General features: G+C 40.8%; 2 protein-coding genes and 1 long non-coding RNA gene across 7 annotated transcripts; 2 read left to right on the forward strand and 1 right to left on the reverse strand.

Annotated features, from left to right (window-relative positions):
* Positions 1-809: 809 nt before the first annotated feature.
* adam8a (ADAM metallopeptidase domain 8a) lies at positions 810-16,095 on the reverse strand. 5 transcript variants are annotated; one of them, XM_061790471.1, is made up of 26 exons: positions 15,925-16,094; positions 15,730-15,827; positions 15,568-15,641; positions 15,413-15,491; positions 13,679-13,755; positions 13,107-13,323; positions 11,850-11,927; positions 11,680-11,748; positions 11,174-11,206; positions 11,037-11,080; positions 10,865-10,946; positions 7,935-8,077; positions 7,672-7,849; positions 7,504-7,593; positions 7,192-7,387; positions 6,952-7,033; positions 6,689-6,866; positions 6,526-6,612; positions 6,372-6,456; positions 5,436-5,544; positions 5,151-5,349; positions 3,777-3,824; positions 3,605-3,664; positions 3,061-3,111; positions 2,904-2,984; positions 810-1,544 (listed from the first exon to the last, which is right to left on the reverse strand). In XM_061790471.1, exons 1-26 carry the CDS (start codon positions 15,968-15,970, stop codon positions 1,500-1,502), a joined length of 2,529 nt encoding a protein of 842 aa, XP_061646455.1. In that variant the 5' UTR covers positions 15,971-16,094; the 3' UTR covers positions 810-1,499. The 5 variants fall into 5 exon arrangements, with proteins under 5 accessions (XP_061646455.1, XP_061646453.1, XP_061646452.1 ...); XM_061790469.1 differs by having other exon boundaries at positions 810-1,537; positions 11,037-11,206; positions 15,925-16,095; XM_061790468.1 differs by having other exon boundaries at positions 11,037-11,206; positions 15,925-16,093.
* On the forward strand, positions 7,340-8,939 carry LOC133485975 (uncharacterized). Its single transcript, XR_009790872.1, has 3 exons — positions 7,340-7,433; positions 8,250-8,330; positions 8,726-8,939. It is a non-coding gene; the product is annotated as an uncharacterized LOC133485975 (long non-coding RNA).
* Positions 16,096-16,572: 477 nt separating the features above from the next.
* znf511 (zinc finger protein 511) lies at positions 16,573-21,939 on the forward strand. The gene is made up of 6 exons (XM_061790549.1): positions 16,573-16,821; positions 16,886-16,962; positions 18,986-19,187; positions 19,338-19,462; positions 21,427-21,669; positions 21,787-21,939. The coding sequence occupies exons 1-6, from the start codon at positions 16,672-16,674 to the stop codon at positions 21,857-21,859; spliced, it is 870 nt and encodes a 289-aa protein (XP_061646533.1). The 5' UTR covers positions 16,573-16,671; the 3' UTR covers positions 21,860-21,939.
* The last annotated feature ends 50 nt before the right edge of the window (positions 21,940-21,989 follow it).

Genomic DNA, 21,989 nt, shown 5'->3' on the forward strand with positions numbered 1-21,989 from the left:
TTGGCTGACGACCAATTCAGGGTGTATCCTGCCTCTCGTTCAGAGTTAGCTGAGATAGCCGCCATCACGCCTGTGACCCAAGTGAGGATAAGCAGTACAGAAAATGGATGGATGGATGAATGGCCAAATATATCTTTGTTCATCTACAGTATCTCTGCCAACAATGTAAAGTGACAGGCAGAACAATTAAATGCTCTTCCATTAGATGGTAGAAGGTACAGTATACCTGTGTATGCATCTGTTGCCATTCATTCAACAAAAGAAGTCATGTTTTCCCGTGAGTATATCAACTTTGTACTCAATTAAACATGCCCAGATTTCACACCGGGTAAGTCAATTTCAGACCAAATTGTGACGAGATCATCATTATTTCAGTCAATACTTTTTGTGACATTTTTGTTTAGTGCTGTGCCGTTAGCTTTTTATTATGTAAAACGGGTACCTTGGCACACAGGTTGGGAAACACTGGTCTAGATATTGTTAACGGGGTAAAAAAAAATAAGAACATTTCCAAGTGACCCACAAAATTTTAAACTGTATTGATTGTGGATATATTTTTTGGTTCTTAATGTAAAAAGAAATCATACAATTTAAGATGCAAATAAATGTTGCAGCTAATAGATAACTGATCATATTTTAGAAAAGGTTGAAAAGCAAATGCCATTGCATTGCTTCAAAGCAATTAACATCAAATTACATTGTGCTGGTTTCATCGACTAGCCTACTTACAGCCACCAAGTCGTATCCGGGAGTTGTTATGATATGCTTTTTATGTATGAATATCCTCGAATAATTGCGCAAGGGCAAAATCATGTTGCCTGTAATTTTATTGGGACACAAGCATGCACACATGATGGTCTTTATAAATATAAAGGAAACTCAGTTTGAAATTTGAGTCCTCGTTTTAAGGAGTCATTATTATTACTTTCGTAAGGGACAATGTGGCGATGACTACTGCATAGAATACACATTAAAAAAAATCCCTTGAAAAGTTAAAATCAACAGGTTGCTATGAGAGAAAGACAATCGTTAAGCGCAAAATCATACATTCATACAGTCTCACAAAAGGATTCAAGGCAAATTCATATTCAATCTTCAAAGTGCCCACATTGGTGCCACATTTGAAAATCCCTAAACTTCTCTTAGTACCAAAACAATGGGAAGAGTTACAGCATCAGCAGTGCAATCATAAAGTGTTCACATATCTCAGGATTGAGGAGGAGAGACGTTTCCCTTCAAACACATCATCATCATTATGGTGGTGCAGCCATTAGAGCTGTCAATCAAAGTTTTAAAAGGAAGCAAGGCAGACGGCGGTAATCCTCATGGCATAGAAAAAAAGCTCTGACGCTTATTTTTGTTGTTGATCCTTCAGCTGGATCTCGTCCCCGCATGAATCCACACCAACATCTCCTGAGAACTTGTTTTTTTTAAGTCCTTGTAGGTGAGATAAGAGCATCAGTGTCTGAGGATTTCAGAAGCGGAATGATTCCCCTCGGTCATCTAGGTCTGCCGACTGGAGTTAGGGCAGCTCTCCCTGCAAGCTACACACATAAATGTCGTCAGCAACCACAAAGCATAAGCTTCTTTCAATACAATTTCTAACGTGTAGACATTGATGCACTTAACATTTTTGTTGCTAGATTGAGCAGTTTTTCAGACTACCTGAGCAACTTCCCCCCAAAAGCACCTAGCAACAAATTCAGCTACTTTTAAAATTAGTTTCGAAATATTTAGCAACATTTGAAAAGTAACTGTAATGCTAAAACGCATACATATTCCCTCCAAACGTACATTGTGGAATGTACTTGTTACTTTTAAATAGTTCATCAACCGTTGGGCAGCCGTGGCCCAATGGTTAAGATCATCGCCTGCCACCGTGGGGGACCTAGGTTCAAAAACCCCGACTGGACCATCCGCCAACATCCCCCGGACTCACGGCTGTGGTGTCCTTGAGCAAGACACTGATACCCCAAAATGCTCCCCGGGCGCTTCAACTGCCCCCTGCTCCAGTGTGTTCCACTAACATGTGTATGGGTTCACTGTGATGGGTTAAATGCAGAGAACAAATTTCGTGTGCATGCATGCATGTTCATGACAATAAAAGATGATTCTTCTTCAACCACAGTAGGATCCCAACAAATTTGAATGGCTTATCCTCACTAGGGTCGTGAGTGAGCTGGAGTCTATTCCAGCTGACTGTGCAAAGTGCGGTACACCCTGAACTGGTCCCCAACCAATTGCAGGGCACATATACTGTAGACAATCACATTCACACCTAAGGAAAATTTGTAATTAACCTAAGAAGCATGTCTTTGGAGGAAGCCGGAGTGCCTGGAGAAAACCCACATCAGAAGAACATGCAAATGTCACACAGGAAGGCCAGAGCCCGGTTTCGAACCCCCGACCTCAGAACTGTGAGGTGGATGTGCAAGAGTCAAGTACATATAAGATAAATATGAACAAAACAAATCTTTATATTATGTTAACAAATAATAAAGTGATGATAAACAAACTAAAGTAATGAATTTTAAATCATTATTTTCTGAGATGTTCAGTCAATTTGAGTAATGCCACTGTTTAATGTACTCCATCTTCTACGACCTATGTAATTATACAATGATATCATCACGCAATGGCAATATCATTGAGCAACCTTTAGAAACAAATAGACACGCCTCTAGCAAAATCCACTGAAAATTAGTTGGCCTATCTGTCTTATGCATATTTTACTTGTCAAGGGCCGCTAACACAGGGCTGCTGCTTGTTCATTAAACTGCTACGTTAGAATGATGGCCAAAAATACACAATAACAAATGGAAATTCCTCAGGATAACAATGAGAGTCTGGCAAGATGAAGAGTGGAGAATGTAGGGAAGGCCCGCTGCGGTGTCAGTACGTACCAGCTGAGTGTGAGGCAGCTGCGGCCGGACGACGGCAGGCTTTGGCTTCACTGGAGGCGTGACAGGTTTTGGTTTTGTGACCTGTGACAACGCAGATTATTACATCAGAACAACAACAAAAATCAAAGACTACATGTGCAATTAAATGCTGACTTACTGGTTTTAATGTAAGTGGTGGTAAAGGTCTGGACGGAGGTAGTGGCTTAGCCTGGAAGTAATCACAAATCAATATGTGACGAATCACATTATACATACCAAAGTTTTGGGATACGCCTCTTAATGATTAGCCTATCAAGGGTTGGGCTACTAGACCCTGTAGTTCCCCCTGACTAATAGTGCAGGAACAGTGTGGGGAAGGCCCTTTTCTGTTCCAGCAGTGTACAAAGCCAGGTGATTTTTGCAGATTTATAAAAAATGAAAAATGAAGAAATCACCGTCTAGACTTTACATCTAAAAGCAAAGAGTTATTAGCAGGGGCATAGCACACGCATGGGGACACTTTTCCATGGGAACGGTTTCGACACACTTTTGCCGCTGTTTGGACACGTGTGTTCTCAATGAACGACCAAAAACACCTACACTCTAAAAATCACGTCAGTTTTTTGGGGTCAATTTTCATTTCCAATGCTGTTTATGGACTGTATGATTAAAGCGATTAACCATTTTGCTAACAATTTATTTCATTACATTTTATATATTACCTCAGAGTAGACTGGCTTATTAATTGGTACTGCCGGTGGTTGCAAGAGTGCCCTTAAACCCTAAAAAAATAAAATAAAAAATAACTTACTTGACTTAAGTACAAACAAAAACATTGAGGATGATAACAATGGCACTTGTGGGGGTTCTGTACTAACAACTGGATCTTGTTACCTGTTGGGTCTTTGATGGCTGAGGTACAGTTTGTTCCTTTCTGGGGAGCTGCAGGAGACAAAGAAGTGGAAAGAAAAGCAAGATGAGTGTTTCCTTAGACAGATTGCAAAGGGTTGACTTTGTAAGGACTTGGCTCAGTGACTGGAAAGTCGAAGATTCCAGACACTATGGGTCATTGGGGGCAAAGCTATGGAGACAATTATAAAGGCTTGTGTCTGGGATCCCAAAAAGAAGTACATTTTGTGTAGTATACACAAGCTATATGACTGCATTACATTCCTGCCAGTAGTGGCTGCCACTGGAATCAATGGGAAGCTACAGTTGGGTTTGAGCTGGGACAAAAGTTCATGGACTAGTTCATATTTTATGCGAACGTGAACTGAACTTTGTTCATTTTTGCCTGATGGATTTAACTGAGAATGCCCTCATTCTGGCGTCAAAGAGCGCTTTTTGAGCGAAAGTTCATTTTCATTCAAGAGTGGCAGGTTTTATTCGGTACTTCCAGGACAAAAGCCGTCTGAACAGAATATTTATATGAGCCTTCATACAGTATGTCGGCGGATAAACGCTGTATTTGGCAGCCGATTCAGTGCGGCCACGGCCGCCATTCGTTGCAGGCATGTCGCAGCGAGAGAACACGAGGTGCGTTCAGGGACACTGTGTAAATGGGAATGAATGTGTTCTTCGGCATTTTTGGAATACAGCACGTAATGGTAAAAACATTGCGAGGAAAATTATTCTTTTATTGTTATTTATTTATTATTATTTCAGAATGCTTTAGTTAAAACTGTACGATCACACTGTTATGATATGAGATTTATTTTGTTATGTAACATAAGAATAGATAAACTATTTTGTTAATATAGTCAGCCAGAGCTGCAAGGAATACAAAGTTATCGATATCCTTTCACCATCCTTCCTGTCATACTGTGTTGCATGTTTTTCGTTTGCACTTTAAGGACAAAAGTCCTGTTTTTTGTTTGAATTCCTCATTTTTAAAAAAAACATTCAAGCATCGTAATGTTTTTGAGATTGTCGGGTGAAAACTGCAGCTGGCTACGAGTGTGGACTGAATGGGTGGCAACGATGGAAAAATGAAATGCCAGTATTTTAAGGGGAATATCACGTCAGCAACATATTGAGAAAAAAGAACTATGAACTAGTTCATTTTTGGAATGGTGAACTTAGTTCCAAATTTTGAATTATGAATTACGAACTGAACTAGTTCCTTTTTGGAACAGTGAACGGAACTTTGAACTAGTTTGTGTAGAAAATGTACTTTCCCAACAGTGATAACATGTAATCAATCCTCTTGGTCATTCTTGCCTGTGGCTTTTAAAACATTTGGAACAGGTAGAAGCAGCATGATCGAACCTCAGGAGCTGTTCTGCAGGGCTTGAACGCTGCACTCGATTTTCCGACCATGGAAAAGGACAGCGGTTTACACACTTGAGTGGCAGAAGATTCCACAAATGTTGGCTGGCTAATGGTTGTGGAGCGAAGATGAGTGCTGGCACATGCAACGCCTGATCGAAATAAAGGATTTGTCTGCCCTGGGGTAGATTGGAGGCGTCTGTAAGATAAATACACACAGCAACTAAGATAAAAAGACACAAGGGCTCGTTGATCCATTGAGGCTGAGAGAATTGAATGTCAAACCTCTTTCCAGGTTGCATTTTCTGGCTGCAGCACATGAAACCGCCAATGAGGAGGACGAAGAATATGAGTAAGCCAACAGCCAGCGAGACAATAAGTCCCAGTCCTCCTCCTGAAAACACACACATCACATTTTCAATATCTGTTCATTTCTTGAGGGGAGTGACAGTAAATGTCAGTAAGTAACATCATTACTGTCTACGAAGGGGAATTTCGTGAAATGACTCATATCGGCGGTGCCTCTATTTGATCACAAGAACACAGTTGTCTGACTCCATGTGGAATACATACCAAGTAATAAGTGTTGGAGAAAACAAGTCAGTCACATGTAAAGTATTTGCTCATCAAGCTCACTTACAGGCGTGTACTGTACTGTACATACACTGACCATGTGTGCCATTCACTGGATGTTTGTGTTATTGTTCAAGTTCATGCATGATCATTACGATTAAAGCCATTAGCAGCATGGCCACTACAGTATTTGAGAAAATACGGCATTTGATGTTCGGAACTTCAAACTTCAGACCACCATTTGCCTCACACACTAGACCACAACAGCTTTATTCCAGTTCCTAATAAATATTTTTCCTTAAAATCAACTGCACTTAGAATGGACTTTCACTGGACATAGGCTACGTAAAATGTGCTCTTTAATTAGCCCTGCTACACTAGGAGAATGGATGGTTACTGTAGTCCTACATTACTAATGCAGATTTAAACACATTTGTGAATCAAATTTGAGAGAAATAAGGTTTTTGTTTGCTTGAGTACTTCTCTTTCGGAGACAAGAACCAAAACATTGCATTTGTATTTGTGACTTTTGGGTACAGTAAAAATACAAATAAATGTGGTCTGGTGGACTAAAGAGTACGCTTCCTGTAGTGTATCCTACAACTGCCTGCAACCACACAAAAAGTATGATATACATGCACTCAATACCTTCGGATATTTCTGACTCCAGCACATCACAGAAAGGTGGAGCCCAGCCAGGATCGCAGTGACACTTGCTCTGATGGTTACAAACCTGTTGGAGATAACTCCAATCAGTTTGGGATGTTTCAAAACTTGAGTGTATGTGGGGCAGATTTCTTACCCCATGATTGCTGCATTTGGCCGAGCAGTCATGGGTTCCATATGCTCTTATGTTTCTGATGTCATGACACTTTTGGTTGTAGCATACCTGAAAGACAGATCAATACATTTTTTAGCGCCTGTAGTTTAGGGAAGCTGCAATCTAAAGCAACACTTAGTTTTACCATATTGTTGCCACACTTGGCACCAGTGGGTACCATGCCCAGGTCTGCAGGGTAGTTGTCTTCAGGGTTCATGGTCGCCTCGTTGCATTGCTCACTTCCAACTTTGTAAAAGGACTTCCTGGATGTCACCGGGAACTCCCATCCTCCCGAGCAGAAAAGTGTCCCGCATGATTGCTCTCTGCAGCCAAACAACACGGAGCAATGATTCACAAAATCAATAATGCAACACTGATATACTCAAATGTGACTGTGTCAAAACGTACTGGCCAAAACATCTATGCATAAACAGGGTCTTTCTGCAGCCTCCATGCTGGAAGAAACAAGCATCTGCGGCAACTTCAGCATCTATAAACAAGGCACAAGTTGACTGACCAGTCCTGATGTTAGAAAATCAAAGGTAATACAGTAGTTTTTTTTACAAAAGAACCAGTGCAAGGAAGACAGAATGGGAGGGATAAGGCTGAACCTATGGGATATTGACAAAAAACTGTTTAGTGTTCTACCTGGTCCCCACAGTCTCTTGCAGTGTTGCTGCCGCGATGGACACTGTCCGTTGTAGCAGTATCCTTTCCCACGGTTGCACGGCAGGCCGTTCTGGGCGTAGGTGTCGAGAGGACAGGAGGCGGACAGTCCAGTGCAGTGCTCTGCCAAGTCACAGTTTCCCGTCTTTGGCCGACAGACGCTGCCTGACGCTTTCAGCTGCAAATGGCGATGGACCACAAATGCAATTAATCACACACAACCGGTGAGCCTGCGCATTGTCACAACTACATAGTAGCACATTAAGTATTATGTGAAGAGTGTATATTACGTACTTGACAGTTGTGGCAGCATTCACCCTGAGCACACTGGGCTCCTGCGCTAAGTTTGCAGTTAGTGGCGTTGCAACAGGGATTTTTACATTCCTTGGAAGCAAGCATATTATTATCAAGCTTTCATTGTTGAGCTTTGGTCATGTAAATGTTTGCGTGAGCGCAGCACACCTCTACGGTTCCACAGTCACACTCCTCTCCAGGCTCCAGGAAGGCATTGCCACACACTGGCCCACCGTAAATGCGAGCATTAGAGGGGATATCCAACAGACAAGCCGGGTTAATCTCGTCCAGGAACCTGTTGAGCTGCTGCTGGCTGCAGCTGCTGAACATCTCTGGATACATGACACTGGGGGTACATTCCAGATGCCCTGACGTTTGCTTTGTATTTGAGAATACAGTAGTCAATTCAGTCGGCGCTTAAATTAGCTTACCCAACGCTCTCTGCCATAATGCAGCCTTTTTTCGATGTCAAAGAGCCACAGATACAGTTTTCAGTATCATGAGACAAGCCCAAGTTGTGACCCATCTCGTGGGCAATAGTGGAGGACACTCCTATTGCGTTATTGTTATGATCCTGATTGCACAGTAGAGGTGTGTTTAGAAAAGTGAAACAGAAATACAGCGGAACCAATAAAATGCAACACCCACCCGCATTCAGGAAAATACGGAGTTCAAACTGCTGTAAAGAGTATTTACGGATTGAATATTCCTGTTTTCCTTCTTCTTGTCTTTTTCTGTTATTTTAGCACACTTAGTCCAAATGAAGGAGAAGCCTCTACAAGCTGTGTTAAGAGAAGAAGAGGAATCTCCTCCACAAGTTACGTAAAGTAAGCGGACCGTGTCACTTGCTATTCATGTTAACATGGTAGTGTTTTTAAAAAATATATATTATTATTATTTTTTAACAGTGATTAACTATCTTTTGCTATTGTGTAACAGTGAAATATATTGAAAAGCGGTGTTGTTTAGTTTTGCTATTTAGTAGGGATGGGATTAGGCATAATCAATTCATTTCTAAATTGGGTGAAATTGATTGTTCTCAATTACCATATTTTCACGACGCACTTAAAAGTCTTACATTTTCACCAAAATGGACAGGGCGCCTTATAATGTGGTGCGCCTTATGTGTGCCTCCAACATCTATAAATGTTGTTGTGTGATGAGATCTCCGCTTGACCTTTTTTTTTTTTTTTTTTTTCCTGCCGACACACTGCTTACACAGAGGGAAAGCGGACGTGGCTGAGGACTGGGGAAGGGTGCGTGAAGTAGGACGCTAAAGCCACGCCCCCAGTAGGTATATAGCGCCGGGGTGTTTTTATTTATGTATTTATTTATTTTTTATAGCCGCTTGACTGACTTGGAGCATTTCCGGGGTGTGCATTGTGCAAAACAACATTGGTTTGGCTAAGGACCCCCGAAAATGTCACCTATGAAGAGACACGCTTACGAAGCACAGTTTAAACTGCAAGCTATCAGTTACGCGGAGGAACATGGGAATCGACCAGTCGTGAGAGAATTCAAGATCAACGAATGCATGGTTCGCAAGTGGAGGAAGCAGGAAAACGAGCTTCGCCAAGTCAAGAAGACGAAGCTGAGTTTCCGCGGAAAAAAAATAAAAACAAAACGCGGAAACAAGGCGAGGTGGCCGGAGTTGGAAGACCAACTCGAGCAATGGATTAATGAGCAAAGAACAGCCGGGAGAAGCGTATCTACAGTCACCATTCGACTGAGTGCAATAACTCGGGGCTTGCCATCATTCTGGGAGGCTTGACGAACCGCTAGACATCCGTGTAAACAGGGCGTTCAAAGTGAAGTTGCAAGCGGCATGGGAGCCATGGATGACAGATGGCGAACACAGCTTTACTAAGACAGGGAGGCAACGCCGGGCGAGTTACGCCACCATATGTGAATGGATTGTGGATGCTTTGGCTAAGGTATCTGCTTTGACTGTTGTCAAACTGCTTTCGCGAAAGCAGGCATCATTGCTGAACAGCCCCCCGGCAACGAGACTAACTGACAATGACGAGAGGGAACCCGGCGTGTTTGTTGGAGAACTTGCCCAGCTGTTCATTTCGGACACAGAACGTGAGGACTTTGATGGATTTGTGGATGAGGATTGATAAAAAAAATAACGTCAGTAAATTGTTAAATACTTCAATAAAGTACAACCGAACTCAGTTTTGCCCCCGCTGCCTTTTTAAAAACATTGTTTTAGCGTGCATGCATGCTACCGTATGTCTTAAGCCAGCGTATGTTTGACCATGCCTGCGCCCAATAATACATGTGCATGTGTTAAATACAGAAATAGACCCCTTAAATGAGACTGCGCCTTTTAATACGGTGCGCCCTATGGCCGTGAAAATACGGTAATCATGTCCTGAAGCATTTTACACAAATTGGCGCATACTATTTGGCTGCACCCAGCAAACGAGCTGTTAATTAATTCTTAACAAGTAGTTTGCTGTCTAATGTAGACCAACATGACGTCAGCTATGGGAAAGCCATACCTCCATTACGGCACAACTTCTCTGGGAAATGTTATTCTGATCAATAAATTGTATGTCAATTCTACTGTATATAGGGTGATCCTAGGCACGGTGCGCGACTGGTTTGAGCGTCTGCCTCACAGTTCTGAGGACCGGGGTTCAATCCCTGGCCCCGCCTGTGTGGAGTTTGCATGTTCTCCCTGTGCCTGCGTAGGTTTTCTCCGGACACTCCGGTTTCCTCCCACATCCCAAAAACATACATGGTAGGTTAAGTGAAGACTCTAAATTGCCTGTAGGTGTGAATGTGAGTGCGAATGGTTGTTTGTTTATGTGTGCCCTGCGATTGGCTCGCAACCAGATCAGGGTGTACCCCGCCTCCTGCCCGAAGATAGCTGGGATAGGCTCCAGCACTCCCGCGAGCTTTGTGAGGAGAAGCGGCTCAGAAAATGGATGGGATGGATAGGGTGATCCTATCCTAGCTGACTTTGGTAAACCCTGGATTGCTTGCCAGCCCATTGCAGGGCACATACAGTCAGACAACCATTTACATTCACATTCACACTTATGAACATTTAGTCTTCAATGAACCTAACATGCATGCTTTTGGAATGTGAGTGGAAATTGGAGTACCCATAGAAAATGCAGACAAGCAGAAGGAGAACATGCAATCTCCACACAGGTAGGGCGGAGCCCACATTCCGAACTGGGGGGAAGATGTGCTATCCCTTAATCGATTGTAGTCCTGATCATTAATTTGTCCAATTAAGAGATTTAAGAAGTTTTGTCCGATGCCTATTCCTACTATTAACTGTGAACAGTTTATAAGGGTCTTATGATGATTGTGAATAACTGCATAAAACCAAAGAAACGCCCACCTCATTGACCGCTCCCGAGCTCGAGGTGCACATTGCGTTTGTGTTGGCGAGACCAACTGTGGTTCCTTCGAAATCCAAGCCTCTAAACAATAAAAAGGGAGCATTTTTCACTTACTAGTCGGAGCAGATGAAAGCCTCATTATGTGAGCCAAAAAATACGTCTGAGTCTTACGTGATGAATTGTGCGTTGTCATGCTTCGTTCTCGGCAGGAGGTTCTGCTGGCGCCACTCAAGAAAGCGGCGCAACGTTAGCTCGGGATAGGAGCTGACCTCTATTTGATCTTTGTACGACCAGATATCAAGACCTACCAACATCACACGGACACCCACAGGACGATACAGCTGGAACACAACAGAATGCAAAGGAAATACGATGGATGACTTACAGTATGTGGGGAATAGTTCAAAAGCGAGTCAGACATGACGCTACAAACCACAGAAGCAAGGATATATTGGGGCTGTAATACTGTCACACACCACCACTGTTGGGTCTACTGTCTGATGATTCACAGACGTCGGCCCAATTCGCAGAGAATATGCAAACAGCAAAATGTGATATGTGTGAAACTCCTCTGCTTAGGTGTTAAGATTCACAGTTGAAGTGGGAGAACTTCTTCTTTTAATCACTTGTACGGAACAGACCTTATCAGCACACCTTTTCCCCGAATTTCTGCTATCCAGACGCAAAGGAAATGTCATGCAAGCACAGGAAATGTTTCCAGACCACATAAAATAAAACCTCTACAGTAATGTGAATTTTTGTGTTAATCAGTTTCACAGTACTGACTCTATCTGGCTGTGTGAGAGACACGTACCTTGTCAACGTGGTTTGCTATTTCAAGCACTCTGGCCTCCACTGTCCTTTTATTACCAAACTTCTTGTACTGGAAGGAAAACATTTACATCAGTACAAATTCCTGATATTGGAATGTGAATAGTTGATTAAAATACCATGTACTATTGATATGAGAAAGAGTAATCAAACCTCTGTATTGTCAACCACAACAGCGAGCTCCACTGTTCGTTGTTTTCTTCCTCTGTCTTTAGTCTGGCCTCTGCTTCTCTGTGGAAGTTTGAAATTTTATTTGAAAAAAAACATTAGGATATACAGCAGTTACTGTAGGATGTCTGCAATTGAAGTCTTGTAGCAAATCAGTTTCACTAAACCATACATTTAAAGGTTGCTGGTGTGCTAGGATCAATTCCCGCCCTGACAACTTCAATGCATGATGGCCCTATGGACATTTTCGAATGAGATCCAATTCAGAAGATGTACCCTATACAGTATTTCTATCTTTCTGAAGGTAATAATTCTCACTTTTGATTGGCACTGTCACTAAATTACAGCATTAACAATACATTTATTGTTGTTGCTTCTAGTGATGGGGACAATTATGTGGAACAGATTCATCATGTCTTGAGGTAAAATTAAGTGTGCTGCTTGGCTACAACCAGCAAAGTTGCTGTTGATGAAGTCTCAACGGGTTTGCTGTGTCTAAAGAGAGCCAACATGATGTCAGTTATGGGAAGTTGAGCTCCATTCACACTGTGGCACAACTCCTCTGGGAAGCATGATTCTGGTTAACACAACTTTGAGGAGGCTGTATAACATCTGTAAGAGCTTGGGCTGTGGAACTAAAGTCCCACTGCATACACAATGTTAGAATGGCAACTGGTTGTTGGAGAGATGTGAGTCTGCTTCCTGGATACTGTCGAGGTGCCCTTGAGCAAGCCAACCCTCCCCCAGCTCAAATGGTGCAGCACCGGCTTCATGCCCCCTTTTACTCTGACATCTCTATTTGCCAGTCTGCATGTGTGTGATTGGGTCTTATATGTGTGGTGTGCAACACAAAATATATATATATATAGTGTAAGTATAAATATGAATGATTAATAACAACATCTGCATGCAAACAAGGGTTGAGAAGAAGCAATATTCTTCCCTCCCATTAAAAACATTTTTTTTTAAAACAGCTAATTTAATTCATTTTTCCTATAGTCCATCAAAGTACATTGATGTCAGCCCTTTTCTTCCTATTCATTACAGTAATTGGAAAAAGTATTTTACTTATTTTTTATTCCCCTTTAAACAGATAATTCTTTAAGTTTAAAATGGGTACTACTACTACTACTACTACTAATAATAATAATAATCATAATAGTCTTTGTTCAGGGTCCAATGATTTGACCAGTGGGGTATACATATACTCTGTGTATGTGTCCATGCTGTGCGTGTCTTTACCAGACTGCCGAGCTGGAACAGTCCAGACGGACGAGCACCATGATCATAGTACATGGTTGTGTTTCCATGGGAACAGGAGCTCCTCTTCCTCCTCAGGTGTTTGTAGTTGTAGACTCCATGAAGACCCTCGTCACTGTGAACTCGAGCCCCACTGTCGGCCTGCAGTGAGGTCAGGGGTTCTATCAGGTACGTCTGATCCTGGAGTCGCACAAATCCCCTGTAGGGAAAAAACAGGAACTTCAGAGAAGCTGCAGAGACGAGCATCGCCCTAATGTAAAAATGAGTTCTCTTAGTTAGTCCTGTTATCTAATTATAACATAAGATATGTAATATTTAGCAGAAACAGGTTAAGGTTAAGACTGAGACATCTGGCTCACAGACAGTCATACACAAGCTAATCTAATGCTGAAAATGGTTGCAGTGGAGTCTGTATTTAACATGTTGGAGATGAGTCACGGTGGGCAGTCACAAGCCATAATTAGTTTCAGTGAATTTGGTATGCCATACTAAGGCAACAATAATTGTTGGTAATCACTTTAACAGGATAGGGACTGAGGGAAAAAAAGACTCACTTTAATCCTGAGCACAACTCCACACTGGCAGAGGAGTCGTCTTCTCCCACGACATGCCCGTGGTAGTAGCAGTGATTCTGAGCATTGGGAAAGGACAGATTTGAACACAAAGGCCCGAATGACAGCATTAACTGCACTTTATGAGTCATGGTCAGAGGGAAATGATAAATCAAGAACATACATTAGCATTAGTAATCAACTTCCTGTCTGAGTTGTCAGCATTCGAGGAAAGAACTGTGTCAGAAAGCAGTGCCCAGTGCCCAGCTCACACGTCAAATCATGGACCACTTGGGTAGATATGAAGCAAATGTGAGAAAACTACAAAGCGTATGGGTATGAGGCCACAGGATATCCTGTCCTTGATAAATACATGCCACAATCTCCTATGATGAAAACACTAGATTAGAAATCATATGGACAAAACGTATTTGGACACACTGTCAATTTAATTAATTAATCCAGTGTTAGATTAGACCAGTCATTCTCAACTAGTGGGTCCTTCTATCTGTTCACTTTCTATAGCGTTCGTCCTCATTAGGGTCGCAGATGAGTTTGAGCCTATCCTATCCGACTTTTCAATCCCAGAGCACGTATGGACAAACAACAAATCGAGTCACATTCACACCTATGGACAATTTAGAGTCTGCAGTTACGGTATATAAAATGCATGTTTTTGGAATGCTGGATGAAGCCGGCTTACATGGAGAAAACCCACACAAGCACAGGGGGAACATGGAAACGCCACACAAGAAGGAAGTCGATGTTAAGATTCAAAAAAAAAAAAACCTCAGAGGCAGACCTGTTAACCGCTAGGTCATTGTTCTTTCAGAATATTGCCAGTAAAAGAAACATCTAATTTTGTAGTAATTTGACTTTCATCAATTCTTTTTTTCCACATACAAAAATGTTCTCTGTAATGAACATTGCACATCTAATTAAGTAAGAGCATGTGTTTCTGAACCCTATTTTTTAAAAAAAGAAAAGAAGAAATATTTGCTTTGTCTGACTTCTGTAAAAGTGGGTCACCACTTATTGGCCATGGGAAAACGTGGGTCTCAAATGAAGACCAGTCGAGAACCTCTGGATTATAGACCCCTTAGTCGTGTAAATTCCTTATCTTATCCAGACATTTTGGACAATGCTATGATTCCACCTTTATGGGAACCAGTTGGAGAAGGTTGTTTCATACAAAGCCAGGCCCATAGATACATTCTTACATGAGTTCGACGTCACACATGAACATATGGACAACAATTACTTACAGACACACTCCAAAATCTTGTTGAAAATCTTGCGACAAGAGTGGAATATGTTATCTTTGTTCATTTTCTTCCATTTACACTTCTTGTAGGAAGGATGTCACACATTTGCTGGTCCCTGAGTGTTATTATTATTTTTTTTGTCATCCCAAAGATGTAGGAAACCTGTGAAATCTGTGGGCCATATACAGTACAGCCCACGCTACCATTTGATCCAGCCGGCAAAAGCCCAAAACAATTTAACCCACAAAAACCAACAATATATATCATAATAAACCTTTATTTGATCGTTACATGATATTTTTTCATGAATTTATTATGCCCCTCAGATGACTAAAAAACTAAAGTGTCCCCTGAAAGGAAAAAGGTTCCCCACCCCTGTTCTACACTAATACATTTCCTTCCTTTTGGGTGTACTGCAGTTTAAAAACAAAGTCTAACTCTAACTACTCAGCCCTCATGAAATCACACATACCTCAAGAGCAGGTGTTGTTGTTAGTAGAGTGCCTTCTTTGGAATAATGTGTCACAGTGAAGGTTTTTCCGACAAGTTCCCTGAAATGATCAGTTCGGGCAAAAGATTAGCAAAGGTGTACAGAAATGTGCATGAACAAATATAAACCTAACTTACTTATTTCTCTCCAGGTGCAATGTGCAATTTTTTCCAGCAATGCTCACAGAGTACTGCAGTACATCAGGGTACTTCTACACAACATACACACAATATTGCATGTACATGAGTGGTTGTTTCAGAGGTTAAAAACGAGGTTGTGGAGTAGTGTGGGGCACTTACCTGATGGGTGGCAGCATAAGTAACGTGAGATGAATTCTTCAGCTTCTGAGGTGTCACTATTTGATACTTCATCACATGAGGTAGAGTCCACACGCTCCCTGCAAATATGAATATCCCGATGAGCCAACGAAGTAAGAATGGAAGAAATAAATAGAGAGGCAGAGAAAGAAAGAAAAAGGAGAGGGAAAGAAATACCCCACGCGGAGAAGAAAATCCATATGAAATATCCAAAGTGGGTCATGTTGCTTGGAAGGACTCAGTCATTGTGAGCTGGACCGGTCTGAGAAAATGTTGAAGATTATCATTTCTCCGCCCCTCTGTGTTGTAATTTCCTCAAACTGACGCTCTGACTTGTATAAATCACAAGAGAACAAAAAAAAAAAAAAAAACTTTCAACAATACAATCCATATAGTATTTGGTGTGTAGATCAAAATTTGGACGAAATCCTTGTTTTCAGAAAACTTCACAAATTGACTAAAACCAAAGCGTTGGAAATACAAACACAAAGAATTTAAAATGAGTGGTCAGCTGAAGACAAAAAAAGATTAGATAGCACACGGATACGGCTGCATTCTGACATTAATGGGGCGTAAAAGCGTCAAATAAAAATTGACGCCAAAGTTGTTAAACACTAAATATGTCGCCATCTGCTGGCCAACTTGCTGAACTGCATAAACCCGAACTAAAACGTGTAAGTACAATGCCGGTGTTTAATTATTTATCACTCTATCACTTGACTAAAATTATTTAAACCAGTGGTACACATTTAATATCATATTATGTGGCAACAATTCGTAAAAAAATAAAGTTCCAAAATAAGTCTATTTCCGTCGATTTAGAAGTATCAGACGTCATCATTTGGCGACTCGGGCAACTGCATCCAAAACAGTAAAGCAACAACAACAACACATTTTAGACTACGCAGATGTCGAGAAGCAGCAATGTTACAGCCAGAAACGGCTCCGACTCCGGAAGATGTGTTAGGGAAACGCTATAATGAATACTGCACTTCAGACATTTCGCAGGAGGAAAACCCGTTTAACTTCAGCCCTCAGCTCATCTATCTTCATAAGGACCATGAGCTGTTTGAGGTAACGACAGCCTAAACTACCTTAGGAATGTGCTCTTTTCTCACAGTGGACATTCTATTTTCAGGATGGGGACGTTGAAAGACACATGTACCTTCAAGACCTTTATATTTCAGAGGCTGACGACGACACACAAACCCTCAGGTGAGACAGTTGTTCACTTTAAGGTACCGTTACACTGAGTAGCTAGCCTGCTTGCTCAGTGGTCAGTCTTTACGATTTTGTCTTTTAATTAGCGGTGGCAAAAGTGCTCACACTGTGGACATAAGTACATTGAAGTACATATAATGTGTGTAGAAAAAAAAGACTGGTGAACATAAAAAGTACTGTAATGATGCAACTCCTGAAGTGAACGTAAGAAGATATATAGACTGAAATATTCATAAGTACAAAGGTAAAAATTAATTTTAACTGTCGTTCATATACAATCCCTGTTTTTACGACTCTGCACACAAAATAAAGAAGAAAAAGCTGGACAAGCTATCAAAACGATGTGTTCCCATCGATTTTCTAATGTAAAAAACAAAAACAAAAAAACAAATTATCTAATGATAGCAACTGAAAAAAATACAGTTTAGCTTTTTTTTTCCAGAGTTGACGGAGAATTTTTAAACACTAGAAGCTTGTGTTTTTAAGGCTAACACACGACACAACATATTCTCCAAATCTGTTGCGCCATGTTCATTAAGCGTCCTTGGTTCATATTTCGCCATGTCAATGCTGTCCCTGTTTTCCCACCTTTTAAGTCCTGAAGAGCCTGCGATTGGCTGGTGACCAGTCCGACATGTACCCCGCCTCTCACCCAAAATCAGCTTGGATAGGCTGCACCTCACCTGCAACTCTAATGAGGATAAGCGGTGTAAAAAAATGGATGGTTGAAAGTCCTAAAGAGCTCAATCAGTGAATCAATCAAGGTCTCACTTGACTTTACTTCTTTCTATTGGTCTTTTTTACGCCATGTCATCAGTGACGGTTCAAAAAATTAACGGCCTATTTTGACAAAGTAAGGACCAGGGCGGAAATGATGAATCGAATAAGTTCAATAATTGGATTACAAAACAAAAAAATATTATCTTCGCTGTGATCATTTTACCATATGGACTTAGGCTACGGAAGTCATGGAGTCATGGCGGCAAGCCATTAGGAAAAGAGTGCATAGTAGACCGAAAATGTTCAAAGTCATTTCACACTTAATAAAGAAGATAACGAAGTTCAATGTGTCTACTGCAAAGCAGAATTAAGTAACGTACCAGAACAGCACATTTACGATCACCAACACAATATATCCATATTAGCTTATTTAATATAGCCTTATTAAACAAATGGTAACAAAATAAACATGTAATGAGGACATTCATACACAAGCTGATATGGCCCCAACTGACAACCAGGCACTCAACAAAGACGCAGACTGGCTAATGATTAGCCAGTTAACAGCCAGCTGCTAAAATGACGTAACTCACCAGGCCAGGGCCCACCTTTTAAAACCATCCATCCATCCATTTTCAACACCGCTTATCCTGGTTAGGGTCGCGGGGGGGCTAGAGCCTATCCCAGCTGACTTCGGGCTACACCCTGAACTGGTCGCCAGTCAGTCGCAGGGAACATATTGACACGGACAATCATTCAAACTCACATTCACACCATCACTGATTGGGAACTGAAGCCACGCTGCCTGCACCAAAGTCAGCCAAGTGTACCTACCACTACACCATCAGTGACTCCTTTTAAAACCACACACACTCAAAGTCACAGATATTATAGTGTGGAACATGAGGATGGCCACCCCAAGTGGACAACAATAATACCTGCACCTCACATGCGCATTTTGTTGTTTAATGCAAAATCATTTTTATTTTTTTTATTTTTTTATTTTTTTAAATCCGTTTACTCAATCGATGGGATAATTGATTCTAAAATTATTCAATAGCTTCAGCACGTGTAAGGAGTAGAAAGTACAGAAATACGTTTTCAAATATGGGAAGTATAGTACAAAAAAATTAAAAAAAATACCTACTCAAGTAAAGTACAGATACCTGAAAAGTTTACTTTATAACAAAGTATTTGTACTTAATTACGTCCTCTTTAACAGCCCTTTTTTGTAGAATATCTCCATTTCCAGGGGCTCAAAATTTCAAGAGTTTTGTCTGTCTTGTTCTTCCTCCAGTGTGTCAGAGTTTGTCTGTCACATCTCTGGCTGCAACGCGGTCCACAGCACTTTAGAGGAGTATGAGCACCACTACAATTCCTTACACAGAAATGTGTGCTCCATCTGCCGACGCTCACTGCCCACCTCTCGTCTCCTGGACATTCACATTCAAGAGTGGCACGACTCGGTCTTCATGGTCCTGGCACAGCGGCAAGACATGGTAGGAAACACACAGAGAAAAAAAAACACTGAGTTCCCTGATGTAGGAATCCCATCATACCTGTAATGTTTTGACACTCGCCATGTCAAGTAAAAAAAATAAAATGCTGCTCTGCTTAAAGCAATTTTACATGGCATACATGATTTACAGTACCAGTGTTTGGTGGAGGGCTGTGAACACAAATTCAGGACGAGCACACTCAGGAAGGACCACCTGGTACAAATTCACAAGTACCCTCCAGACTTCAGATTTGACAAACCCAAAAGAGAGAAAGGGTGAGACTGCACTTACTTCATATGCACGATAGATGGCAACAATGTTCTCTGTGTACGTTTTTGTTACCTTGCTTGTATTGTTTTCTGCATGAACGTATGACTACATATATCCAGCCATCCATCCATTTTCTGTACCGCTTATCCTCACTAGGGTCACGGGTGTGCTGGAGCCTATCCCAGCTATCTTCGGGCGAGAGGCAGGGTACCCCCTGAACTGGTCGCCAGCCAATCTGACTACATATATTTATTACCATAATACTAACAGCTCAATATAAATGCATTTTTACTCGGTTTTACTTTGCTGTTTTATTTCATATCATTCATACTATATCCAGAGGTGGATCGAGTAGTTACAAATTGAAATCAAGTACAATTACTTTATAGAATATGACTCAAGTAAAACGTAGTTTTCTAAATAATTATTTGAGTAAGTCAGTACGTAAATATTTAGTGAAAAAAATACTCAAATACTGAGTATCTGGTGAGCAATATCTGTTGTATTTTAATTAAAGCATGTGCGTTAAATCGACAAAAACATAAAATTGTGGTGTGCGGGTTCAGATATTGAGTGTATTAAATGTTATGCTGTTAGAAATGATTATCTGTCAAGCCCCCCATACTTATTTATTTTAACTGCAAGCACACAATGTACACGCGAGCAACAAAATTATGAGAGCTTGCTGACAAGGTGGACATGTTTGGCTAATGTTAGCAGTCGATAAGACAAATGCAGTTCATAATGTCTCTGAAAACATCAGCGGTTTTATTCGTGAGGCAGTTATCCCATAATGAAATGCAATTTCTGGGACACATGCAAAATGTTCACTATGATTATGAGAATAGAATATACATTATCACAATGACTCACTTTTTCAAATAACTGGATGGATAGAGACAATAAAATAGAATAGAAAAATGTTTGATTTACTATCATTTAACCACTTATCGTACCGTACACACAGTAGTTTGCGAAGCAGTGTGTGGGACATGCCGAAATCACATACGTCCAATGAAAACAATGGTATAAAATGATGGAAATATATTTTAAGGGACTTATCATTGTACTTGTATGTGTGCAAATGTTTGGCCACATATAATAAGACTTCAGAGTTTGATTATTCTGCTACATTTTCATGATGACAGAGCAATTCTGATGACGACACCAAAGGGGCTCTATAACTAGATTGACCCAGCCATTCTTTATTCTGTTGTTTCGACCATGAAGAACCAATAATAGAACCCCAATTCCAATGAAGTTGGGACATTGTGTTAAACATAAATAAAAACAGAATACAATGATTTGCAAATCATGTTCAATCTATATTTAATTGAATACACTACAAAGACAACATATTAAGGTTAATGTTCAAACTGATGAACTTGATTGTTTTTAGCAAATAATCATTAACTTAGAATTTTATGGCTGCAACACGTTCCCAAAAAGCTGGGATAGGGTCTTGTTTAGCACTGTGTTACATCACCTTTTCTTTTAACAACATTCAATAAACGTTTGTCAACTGAGGACGCTAATTGTTGAAGCTTTGTAGGTGGAATTCTTTCCCATTCTTGCTTGATGTACAGCTTCAGCTGTTCAACAGTCCGGGGTCTCCGTTGTCGTGTTTGACGCTTCATAATGCGCCATGGGTTGTAGATACTGTAGATCAAAATTAAAGTATCGAGCAGAAGGTAGCTCATTGTAACAGAATAAAAGTACCATTTGTTCTTAACAAAAATACTCAAGTAAAAAGTATGTTACATTAAACGAAATTACTCAAGTTAAAGTAAAAAGTATGTTACATTTTTGGTAAATGTAGCAAGTTACTACCCACCTCTGCTGAGATTTCAAAGTACCTTTTGCCACTTATCATTTGCATTCTTTGGTTCTTTTCAACTTTATAGTTTTAAATTACTTTGAATAGATTATTCAGCTAAAATTCCTGACTTTTTTTTTTTTTCCCCATTAGCCCTCGAGAGACAAAGCAAGAGACAAAGCAGCAGCAGCAGATGGACACAGCGATGGAAGTAGTGGATAATGCGAGTGAGGTTCTTTGTGAAGAGCAGTCCAAACAGGCAGATCAAGACGAATCCATGGAGTTGCCTGTGTTTACGACAGAGATCCTCTTCACTGAAAAAGGCGCCTCGCATGAGGGGCAAGCAGCAGGTCACAAGACAAATGATGAGCATCTGAAACCACGATATTCCTACAGGTTAGTCAGGCCTCTTTGAATAACATTTCTGTCATTTTGTAACTTCGACATTACATTTGAATTCTGCATAGATATTCCTTTGTATGTTGAACAATCCCACTTTATTTTTTCTTGTAGGGTTCCCTCTAATGTGTGCTTTGGTCACGGCTCCATCCGAGGCTTCAGAGGTCATAAAGGAAGGAGGAAGTGAAACAGCTTCAAAAATCGCAAATACGTGCTTACTTCTGCCTTTTAAGTTCATATGACAATAAATAAAATATTTGCTTTGCATATCATTTGTTAAGACAATCCTTTCTGTGACATATAATACACATTATTTA

The sequence above is a fragment of the Phyllopteryx taeniolatus genome, chromosome 11 (assembly GCF_024500385.1).
Source record: "Phyllopteryx taeniolatus isolate TA_2022b chromosome 11, UOR_Ptae_1.2, whole genome shotgun sequence".
In the NCBI taxonomy this organism is placed as follows: domain Eukaryota; kingdom Metazoa; phylum Chordata; class Actinopteri; order Syngnathiformes; family Syngnathidae; genus Phyllopteryx; species Phyllopteryx taeniolatus.